The sequence below is a fragment of the Camponotus vicinus genome, unplaced genomic scaffold (genome assembly GCF_025532165.1).
Source record: "Camponotus vicinus isolate PSW18456_S1 unplaced genomic scaffold, iyCamVici1.0 SCAF_11, whole genome shotgun sequence".
Classification (NCBI taxonomy): domain Eukaryota; kingdom Metazoa; phylum Arthropoda; class Insecta; order Hymenoptera; family Formicidae; genus Camponotus; species Camponotus vicinus.
The window spans coordinates 16,675,878-16,686,997 of record NW_028141947.1 but is presented as its reverse complement, the minus strand read 5'-3'; the positions used below and the strand labels follow the sequence as shown (position 1 = coordinate 16,686,997).

Below are 11,120 nucleotides of genomic sequence, written 5' to 3'. Positions count from 1 at the left end.
CAAAATTATAAATGATAAAAAAGAACTCTCTCTCTCTCTCTTTCTCTTGACAATTATATATATGTTGGATATTTTAAAATTAAAAATCTCTTTCTAATTTATTTTAATCAATTCATATATGTGGCTAATGTATCAAGAACGGAATTTTAATATATTTTATTGTATTAAGATATAGATTTGCTTGTATATTAATAATCTTTATATACACTTATAAATTATTTGAATTTTAATAATTTTATATTTAATTTTTTATTATTTTTTAATAATAATCTAAATAATCTTTATATAGATTAAAATTATTACAAGATTCTCTTACCAGAATTGAAATTATAAATTCCAATCAGTTCTTGCTCAAGTTTATTTAAAGTCCACTCTGCGGTTTAACAAGTGTCACCATTCCTGTTTGCGATGATGCAGCGATAATGATAAAATGAAGGAAGCACCTATTAATCGAAAAATAATGATAAAATGAAGTAGCCACCTATTAATCGAAAACTTTAATTGTATTAACGAAAAATATATTTCGATGAGAGCGGTTAATTTTATTAAAAGAAAAATGGGATGGTACAATTAAAAATAATTAAAATATCATCATCTATTATATACAGATTATATAAGTATACATACTCATTTTATTCGTTGTTACAAATTTTGTTATTATTTTCACGTGCGTCCGTTCAAGAATTAATACTACATATGTCGCAATTTTTGCGTGAAAAATATATTAATAAATGCTCGTCACGTCTGCGCCGATATCAGCTATTAATATACACACACATATATATATATATATATATATATATATATATATATATATATATATATATATATATATATATTAATAAATGCAGCTGATATCGGCGCAGACGTGGCGAGCGTTCCACCTGTTAGGAATTTTTTCACATAAAAAATTGTAACATATGTAGTATTAATTCTTGAATGGACACACGTGAAAATAACAATTATATCTGTTATATTTATCGATATATACCAACGAATTATGCATTGCACACGAGTCGCATAGCTTCACCTAATCCGGTATTTTTGCGATAGCGAGGAGCTTTATGTATAAAAATAGGCGAGTTGTGTACGTGATAAAAAAGCAAACTTTGCGATTGGTCATTAAATACCTCCACTTTCTTTTGTGCCCGCCATTGTTCGCATTTCCTGGAATGAAATAGGAAGAGAAAGAAATAAGTAGAAAATATAATTAAGAAATGCATTTGTGTATATGTGTGTTTGTTTTGTGTGCATGTGTGTGCGCGCGATAATGTAAATGGAAATGTAAATTTCAACATTCTCTTGTTACGTTTATTTTCATAAATTAGCATTAATTATTGACGATAATTCCATAAATTCGCAAGTCACACGAATGCTGATGAAACGCTCATATGCACGAAAATATACGTATAAAATGTCTAAAAAGAACAAAATCTGATTTATCTAAATATATTTAAATTAGGAAAGATAGTCGTTTTGTTGACGAAACGACTATTTTTGCTTCTGGAATATTTCATCTTTTTCATCAAAATTAAATAAATTTCTTTTAGCTGTATTAAAAATTCTTTTGCGCTTAAAATATGTGTATTTGAAAGTCGGAGAAATACAAAAAAAAGAAGAAAAATAACGAGAGAAAAATAATAAAACCTAAAAGGATAGATTTGACAAACACATTCGACATTTTACATTCAGTGATTTCGTTTTATTTAAATTTAAATTCTCAATTTTTATTCGACTCATATTTTTAATTATTTTTCATTATTCCACCATGCAATTCCAATTAAAATTTTATTAGCGTATCTGTTTTTACGACAATATTTATTTACGCAATGGAAAGTAAAATAAAATTTGTCATAATATTTTGAAAAATGCGCGAGAAGTGACAGGTAAAGAAAAGCGAAAGTTCAATTTCGTATCCTTTATCTGTTTGTATTTTTTGTACATACATTATTTTTTCTATCACAGTTGCAAAAGTATGAAAGAAAAATTACAAAATAAAATAAAAAAGATATACCTACTCGTTCAAGCTTGGCAAATATATCGCGAAATATTCCGCCTGCGAAATTCTCGATTTAAGTTACCTCGAAGTCTCCGATTGATAAATAAATGAAAGAGGAAATCATAGATACGTAAACGAATGAGATAGGTAGCTTTCCACGTAAAGTAGACCATCTGACTCAATGTCACTCGGTTTGGCAAATTTCCTAGGGCTTTAAAAATCCTCTATTCGATAGCCAATTGCATGGCATGTGGTGTCTACCTGCGTTTTCTCGCGGGAAGCCTCCCCTTATTGATGTTACATTCACCATGCATGAGAGATCATATGTCAACACCGCGTTTAATCTCTTGCATCGCGACATCCCCGACCCCGGTCACCTCGACGCACATACGATATGACAATAGGTATAAACAAGCTCTCTTTTGGCCTGAGAAAGATGAATCGCGTGCTCAGGTTCCTCGGAGAAGAGAAAAAAAAAGAAAATCGAAAGAGCATTCGGAATCGTTATTGATCGTCATTAACACAACTGAAGTTTGACATTTCTCTTTTGTAGAAACCGATGTCTCCGCGCTGTGCGTCGACGTGTCAAGGGTGAGATCATTGACCGGAGAATCACGGAAATCCGTAAGTTTTTCCTTATTTTCGTTCGTTGATTGGAGTGTGCATTTTAATTGGTTCCTTGCAGTCGTTACTAGTTATTTTTGGATCCTAATCTAAAAAGATATGATATCTATTATTTATTTTTATTTCCATTACTATTTCTTAATATTATATATATATATATATATATATATATATATATATATATATATATATATATTTTTTTTTATTTTTATTTTTTTTCAAATTAGGGTAGTAATTAATTTATATATTGAAATAATTGTCTCTCACTGCCTATGTAAATGAGCATCTAGTAAGAATACAATATATGTGAAAAGAGAATATATATCTTTAAATATTAGTCTTTTATTTTATTAAGAATTTATTCTTAATAATTCTTTCTATAGATAGCTTATGAGATTGCTGTTATGTTGACAACAATTGTTGAAAGTATAACAACAATACGATTAATCATATTATCAACATGACAGCAATATAATCAATCAATATGATTAATCACGCTTGGTTATCTAGGAGTGAAGGATTCTAATATGACATTTTTTACATTATTAATTTGATTTTGTCATATTATATAATATAATGTGACAAAATCAAATTATCATTGGCAATTAACATCAATATTAACAAATTGAAAAAAATATAAGCTGTAAACTCATTTGAATACATATATATAAAATATCATATCATTTTATTAGCAATTATTCCATTTAAATCTAACTTTGCTCAATCGAAAAAATAATGCATATCTCAATTATCATATATCATTTTCATCTTTAATGTAATTTTCTGCCTTTAATCACTTGCAGTCCTACCATTAAAGATGTGTGATTTGCTAATTTTTTTATGTATATATTTAAGTAATTTTGTTTAATATTATAATCTCTATTATAATCTTAAAAATGTTTTTTTCTCAATTATATATTTTTAATTATATATTATACAATATTTTTTACATGCTAATAAAATATTTTTTCATTAATTTAAAATTTGTTTTGATCTATTAAAAACATTTAATAAAATTTTAAAGCCATTATACATAAGAAAATTCTCTAAATTATTGAGATATGCTATTTATATCTCTTTTCAATAACAAAGTTTTAAAAAAATAACAGGATCTTTAGAGAGATATATGAAAGAAATATTTTAAGAAAATGTTGAGATTAAAATATTAAAATGTTGCAAATAAGAGAATGTTTTGCTAATACAACATTCGTAATATCGATTTTATATCAATGCATGTTTTTTAATAGTAATAATTCTGCAAGTAATAACTCAGAAAAAAAATATTATGTATATTTATAGGAGTATTATAGTTTAGAATCGGAGGTATTTTGACATATATATGCAAATATGTACATACATACATACATATGTACATACATAGATACATACATACATACATACATATTGCATACATAATTACGGTGCATTTAATTCTCAAAAAAAGAAAGAGTATTGTGGATATATGTGAATATATGTGTACACAAGTGTTTGAGTGCTCTAAGACAAACAACCTGAGAGTTATAACTGTATTCTCTATGATAAATTCATAATAATGCATGGTTGGCTATCTGAACAGTTTACAGGTATGCCCATGGTGTGTGGTTTTATTGAGTTTTGTTCCATCATTCCTGGCTTTCCCATGTTATCACTGATTGGTCTACGAGGGTGCAACACTTCATATTGCTTACGATGCTTAATTATATAAGCGGTATGGTCTTCTGTTTTTTTTCATATCATTATTTTTTTAAGAGATTGGTGAAGACTCTTACCATTTATAGGTACAGATTAGATATCAGGTATAATCTCTATTTGATACTTACTGACGAAAATCCGAAATTGTCGCGTGATTTTCTGTATTTCTTTTTTTTCCTTCTTTTTTAATCTTATTCTACAAGATCAGCAAAAAAAAGCAAATATAGTTGCAATATTTATTAAATTATCCTAAGATATTTGTTCCACAATATGGATATAATTTAGTGCATATTTACATTCTGCATTAAACAATTTTTTATTGTTATATAAAGCGGATGTCTGAAGATTCCACTGTGTAATTGGATCGTGAAACTGTCAGAATTCAGCTCTTCATCGCCATATTAAGAATTGTACCAACAGATGCTGCAAGTTACGTTTATCTGCAGATTATGTTGATATAACTCTTGTTATTAATTAGGTTAATTCACTCATTTATTGTGATTATATTAAGCGTGTTAAGTATAAAGGACTCATTGGACATTAATAACATCTGCTATTTATAAGAATTAATGAAAATTTTTCCAAGTTATATTGCTTTTGTTACGCAGAACAAATATTTATTATGCGTAATGAATCATTCACCTCTCGCTTAAAAGGGATAAGATAGATATGGACTTTTTTGTAATGTAAATATTAATCTATATAATTTCTTTTATATAGGATTGTAACAATGTGCGCGATGCCGATCCAGGAGGTTGGACCCCACTGCTGGTACTGGGTGGTGCCACTTGTTGTCTGGGATCAGCACTACCAGCAGGATATAACATAGGTGTTATGAACAATCCTGCTGATGTTTGTAACATTTCAATTTGCGATTTTTGAATATATAATATTATCGGAAACTATTTATACTAACTATTTTTGGCTTGTAGCTTATGAAATCTTTCTGCAATGATAGCATCAGGGAGAACTATAATATACAATTGTCCAACCATGAGCTGCAAATACTCTGGTCCGCTATAGTATCCGTCTTTCTAATCGGTGGTGTATCTGGATCTTTAATCGCTAGCTGGCTAAGTGATCGATATGGACGGAAAGGTGCGCTGATTATGGGCAATATCTGCGGAATTGTAGGAGCTATCCTATTTTTGCTTGTACGAAACGTGAACTCGGTCGAATTTTTCCTGATTGCTCGAGTGATCGTTGGTGAGTCAAAAAATTATAATTAAACTTTTTTTTACTAGATTAATTAATGCAAGAATACAATATCTGTAGATCGAATTGAAATAATGCGAGAATAAATATAAGAACTTTTTTTTAATTTGAGTTCTGAATGTTCAAGATTTAAATCTTTTAAATGTTCATAGGACTTTCCGGCGGTCTAGCCACTTCTTTACTGCCGATGTACATGACAGAAATAGCACCTTTAAAGTTACGAGGTGCTGTCGGAGTTTTATGTCAATTAGGCATCACCTGCGGCGTACTGATGGGTCAAATCGCCGGGTTAAAGACCGTCCTGGGTACTCCTGAATCGTGGCACATCATGTTAGCATCTTTCTCACCACTATGTATCGCTGCACTGTTAGTGACTATCGCTTTGCCAGAAAGTCCAAAGTATTTGTACATAATCAGAGGAGAACAGGGAAAGGCTCTCAAAGGTACATATAACTTTTATAAACGATTATTCGAGTAGATTTGTACGCAAGTATTCTGACTTTCCCATGAGAGTTTTCTTAAATTTTTTATTACTCCACCAACTTACTTGTAAGACTTTGAGTTTTCTGAATTCCAATTTCTTTTAGAACTTAGGCGTTTGCGCAATATGGATATAATGCTCTTGCAAAACGAGATCACTAGTTTGCAACAAGAACTGGCAATGAGATCGACGAGCGAGAAATGGAGTATCCAGCGCGTATTGAAAGAGCCGACTGTGAGACTGCCATTGTTCCTAGTGTGCCTAATGCAAGCCGGCCAGCAACTCTCCGGCATTAACGCAATTTTTTATTACTCGAATTCGATATTTCTTGAAGCTGGTCTTGGAATTACCGGTGCTCAATATGCGACTTTAGGCACAGGCGTCGCCAACATTCTCATGGCAATTATCTCTGTGCCGATAATGTCGTTTTTTAGTAGGAGGAATGTATTATTTATGAGCTGTTACTTATGCGCGGAATGTCTTACAGCCCTGTGCATCTTTATTATACTAATCGTAAGTGTGTATGGAAAATTATTTTTATTATATATTATAATTTTAATAATACAAATGGTAATTCAAAGCAATTTAAAATAATGTGAAATTTCAATTTGGTGGGATAGTGTCTTAAAATTGATTCGTCTCTTTACAGCATACAGTTTCGTTCATGCCAGAGCTTTGTACCATGATGTTACTCGCATATGTCGTATTCTACGGTATCGGTCTCGGCCCGATACCGTTTTTCATCGGTTCCGAATTATTCGATGTTGGTCCTAGACCTGCCGCTATGTCGTTAGGTAGCGTATTTAATTGGGGAGGAAATTTCGTCGTCGGAATGTTATTTCCCTCGTTACAAGCCGCGATCGGCCCGTACGTTTTCCTAATTTTCGCCGTAATCACATTGATTTTGGTGCAAGTCAATCGGTACGTAATTACGCAATTATATCGTAGATTAAACCCGCAATTTCTCTCCTCATAATGCAATCAAATTATTCTAAAATATTTATTTCAGAGTTTATCTACCCGAAACACAAGGTCGAAGCACGACGGATATAGCGGCAGCCATGACTCGAGGTTTTAAATCAAGACCGAATGCAATGCTGGCCACATAAATCTCTAACATATAATTTAAGTATTTTTACGTAATGATTAGGTACTTTTTATATGGCTTTTTAACGGAATCGACAAATCATTATCACAATGATGTGCGAATAATAATTCGCGCATTATTCTCACTCAATCGCACGCTAAACAATTTGTAAATAATTCTTCCTGATACATATATAATATTTGGGTAAGAGCCAAGTATGTGCTTCGCAGGAAAATTTTATATTATTATATATGACTATTTGTGTATATTCGCGAATATTGGAATTAATGACGCAGAATGATATTCACATGTGATGAGATGATTAGAATACGTGGTTAAGATTTTTACACACATTTGTACATTTCAACATGTCTAATTATAAATTTTATATCGTAATCATGATATTAAAAGAAATCACTGCCGATATATGACATTCGATTTATTCCAAACAGATCTGCAATATTTAACATTCAGTGTTCTTGAAAAATTTTTTTTACAAAATTTTATTTCTGCTATATCTAAATATATATATATATATATATAAATTTAATTAATTTAATTATATAAAATTTACTTTTTCAAGTTACAAACTAACTCAATTGATTTCGTATTCTAAATTTGTTGTACAATTGATCTAATTCCTCGTAAAATACCAAGCATAAAACTGTATGCGGTGCTATTCTCAACCATGTTGGGAACGTTCCTTTGTATAGGCCAGTCAAACCCTCCGTGCGAAATATCTTGATGAGCGCGTCTCCGAGTCCTTTGTACAAGGCGCCCTTCCCACTTGTGTCTGTCTCTATATTTGCGTAACAATTTGCAGTTTAAAATTTAACGCATCAGATGTACTTTGTAATATTATTCAAATATTAATATAAATATAGTTAAAAATATAAATAGAATATTAATATAGATATACGCGATATACTAATTCTTCAACTTTTAAACATTTTCTCTCTCTATAATCAAATCTCTTTTATATTAAGATTCTAAAAGCTTTACGACTGCGGCGTATTTATAGAAACACGTATTAAGGTCGTATTTATAGTACACGCGTACACGTATTTATTTATAGTTGCGCATACCAAGTTAATATAATGTTATTGTAACTTATGCAAATGCGAATGCGTTTTCTGATCGTCAGTATAATACGAAAAAGTATTTTATTAGTGGGTAAGAGATACGTAGAATCTATTCTGCGAATAGATTTTACGTTCCTTAGGAACAAATCTATGATTCGACAAGCGTTTTTATCAACTTGAGGTTTTGCGCATTGTTCATTGACATAGTAGTAATTGTACTTAAAACATAATCGTGGCCTTTGTTAATATAGCACAATTTGAATACGCGAGTACTCTCGTGTAGTATACTCACGTTGATTGTACAACCGCGTTGCCAGAACGTCAAACGGCTGCATGGCAACGGCTACGCAGCTGCCTCCGATCGCGGAGGCTAAGAAGGTCAACAATATCGGACGATCTGGAAATATCTGAGAGAAATTAAGAACGTCCCGTTGCCTCGAATATCACACTGGAGACCTACTCTTTAATCTCTTCTCTGCCCAAGATTGGGATACTTTTATCGTACATTTTTTATTCATGAAATTTGTAATATTGTCGAGGATTTCTTATGCGATCATTTCCTTCCAGATGCTCGTCAAGTTGTTGCGCGAGCGAGCAATGGAAAATTTTCTTTTTCCTCCAGTGTGAGGAAGATGATATTTAATAGCGATATTACTTACATCCAACGAGCGTAACCAGTCGAACGCTAATCCGAATGTGGTCAACTGCGTCGCTGAGCCGACGAACAGGCGCGGCAATCCGGCGTACCATCCTCGATACAGGCCTGCGACGCCGCCTTCCGCCCACAGAGACCTGTAAGCGTCCCATGATCCCGAGTGATTGTGCTGATAGCCCACGGCAATAGATTTCGCGGATTGCGCTTGTAACTGCGTCTTGACCTGAGATAATTAAACCATGTAATTCACATGTACAAACATGCGTCCTGATTAGCTACATTTTTAGACACAGGGATATTTATAATCCTATATATCTTTATTAAATCACTTTTTGCTGAAGATATCTAGATGTATCTATCGACACTCTTGCGAAAACGTTGTGTTGTCTTTAATTTTCAATGCTCATACTTTAAATTGTGTATTAACATTGTTAATTGTACACCTCAATCTTTTATCTTGCAACATACGTTATATTGTCGGTTTTACATGGACCGAGGAAAGAAACAATTAATTGAGAACGTTATAGTTTTAGTGGAAGAGAAGAGGATTACCAAGTAGAATGGACTGCCGAGCGCGGCACCAACGCAACCGGCGATGCCGGATACCAGGGCGGTCCGCAGAACATCGGTGTTGCCCTGTGCATCAACGATCAACTCGTACCTCTGTGCGGACTTGTAGGCGCCCAAACGAATACCGTTGAGCACGACTTGGAAGATGAGGGCGGGCACAAGACCGGCCTGCAAAGCGAGAGCACCCTCGTGCTTGGCTATGAGATACCCCACGTGCAGAGTATTTTTGTATATCCTCTTGTACGAACCGCGCGCTTCCAGTTCACCCTGCAACTGCAATCGTACCTTCACCACGTCCAGGGGATTCGTGAAGAAGCCAGCGCCTACGGCTGCCAAGCCGCCAATCGCGAATTCCACCGGTCTAATGAACAAACAAAGAAGACTTGATAGAATCATAAATGCGATAATTTTAAGTAAACATTACACACGCGATTTAATCTTATCTTTATTTTCATCGGTTTAGGAAAGTAGTTGGCCCCTAATAATGTTTAAGTATCAAAAAATTTATTCACATAATTTTTAACGCCATGTCATTTTTATGTAATTATATTTATATAATTTTATATTATTTTATAGAATTATATTTAGATATTTATATAATTATATTTTTTTATATTTATATATTTATATAATTGTTATATATTTTATATCTTTTTATTTATATAATTATATTTCTTTGTAATTTTTATATTTTTTATAATTTTATTTTCATGGAATTATTAACAATTGATTAATTTCATGGAATTATAATTATTAATATATATATTGATTAATTCATTTATTTAAAGGAGATAATTTTACTTAAAATAATGGATCATGATTTTTACAGGTCAAATATTTTCCATTCGTTTGTCTTTGGATTCTCCGCGCGTTCATAATCAATTTTAGTTATCAACTTTACATACGGACACAAATCAATCTTTCATAAATTTTTAATCGCATTCGTATTCTCGGAAAGCATCGGACATAGATACATACAATTATAAAAATACCTATTGCGTTGTTCGCATATTATTACAATTTTAAAATAAAATAATCGGCCTTTAAATTATAAATCCATGAAATTAAACTTGAAATTAGAAATAAGAGATTTTTTTAAGTTTCGAATTTTTTTTATATTTTTATTACGAAAACAGCGACTCTAAATCGATCAAAAGGAGAATCTAAATAAGTTTAATACACATCGCACTTTGCGTATTCACGTCGAGATTCGAGATGACTGGCCAGTTTTAATCTTCTCTTTCACAATTTCAACTACACTGATTGGACAACCTTACTACCAGTCCCCATCCTTACGTAACAATCGTGTATCACGCGTCTCACCGGTGTAACGAGTTACAAGTTGGACAACAAACGGATCGGAGCCGAGAACAACGAATGAACCGCGACGCTCGGAAGACGCACGCAAAACTCACGGTTTTCTATCGCTGTTGGACGTGGTGCTCATTTCTCGGAAGGAAATTGATAGAACGGATATCCAGTTTTTCGCGCTATGTATACCACGCACGATCACATACGCCTGACATATATCGGACGCGGCGCCGGCGCGACGTCGTCGAGCTCAAATCATGACTATGCCCTAACTCTGTCGAATCTTACATCATTTTCCCCATATGTCTGTACATGTGATTACTACTGATTACATGCGTTTATCGTTATTATACATTGTTATCAGTGTTCGAATGAAATATCCTTAATAATCTTGACATGTACAG

General features: G+C 32.4%; 3 protein-coding genes across 11 annotated transcripts in view; 1 reads left to right on the top strand and 2 right to left on the bottom strand.

Moving 5' to 3' along the window:
- The window catches only part of Pdf (Pigment-dispersing factor), a 26,117-nt gene extending 23,402 nt beyond the window's left edge, over positions 1-2,715 (bottom strand). Inside the window, exons 1-3 of one of the 8 annotated variants that reach the window (XR_014435766.1) lie at positions 2,261-2,715; positions 1,131-1,167; positions 317-443 (exon numbers count right to left, since the gene is read on the bottom strand). Coding sequence is in view for 2 of the 8 variants with exons in the window: in XM_083082704.1 (XP_082938830.1) it covers positions 362-443; positions 1,131-1,167; positions 2,261-2,360 (219 nt within the window). In the remaining 6 variants the exon portion in view is untranslated. The other 7 variants (XR_014435768.1, XR_014435767.1, XM_083082704.1 and 4 more) reach the window with 7 other exon arrangements.
- Positions 1-9,177, top strand: part of LOC145961988 (solute carrier family 2, facilitated glucose transporter member 5) — a 9,398-nt gene extending 221 nt beyond the window's left edge. Inside the window, exons 2-8 of the mRNA XM_083082690.1 lie at positions 2,553-2,623; positions 5,036-5,167; positions 5,248-5,521; positions 5,683-5,973; positions 6,118-6,524; positions 6,661-6,932; positions 7,021-9,177. Of these exons, the coding sequence (XP_082938816.1) occupies positions 2,553-2,623; positions 5,036-5,167; positions 5,248-5,521; positions 5,683-5,973; positions 6,118-6,524; positions 6,661-6,932; positions 7,021-7,120 (1,547 nt within the window). The 3' untranslated portion in view covers positions 7,121-9,177. The remainder of the gene's footprint in view (positions 1-2,552; positions 2,624-5,035; positions 5,168-5,247; positions 5,522-5,682; positions 5,974-6,117; positions 6,525-6,660; positions 6,933-7,020) is intronic.
- On the bottom strand, positions 7,517-11,120 carry LOC145961989 (solute carrier family 25 member 35). 2 transcript variants are annotated; one of them, XM_083082692.1, is made up of 5 exons: positions 10,821-11,120; positions 9,388-9,766; positions 8,840-9,058; positions 8,473-8,587; positions 7,517-7,897 (listed from the first exon to the last, which is right to left on the bottom strand). In XM_083082692.1, exons 1-5 carry the CDS (start codon positions 10,850-10,852, stop codon positions 7,689-7,691), a joined length of 954 nt encoding a protein of 317 aa, XP_082938818.1. In that variant the 5' UTR covers positions 10,853-11,120; the 3' UTR covers positions 7,517-7,688. The 2 variants fall into 2 exon arrangements, with proteins under 2 accessions (XP_082938818.1, XP_082938817.1); XM_083082691.1 differs by lacking the exon at positions 10,821-11,120 and having other exon boundaries at positions 9,388-10,376.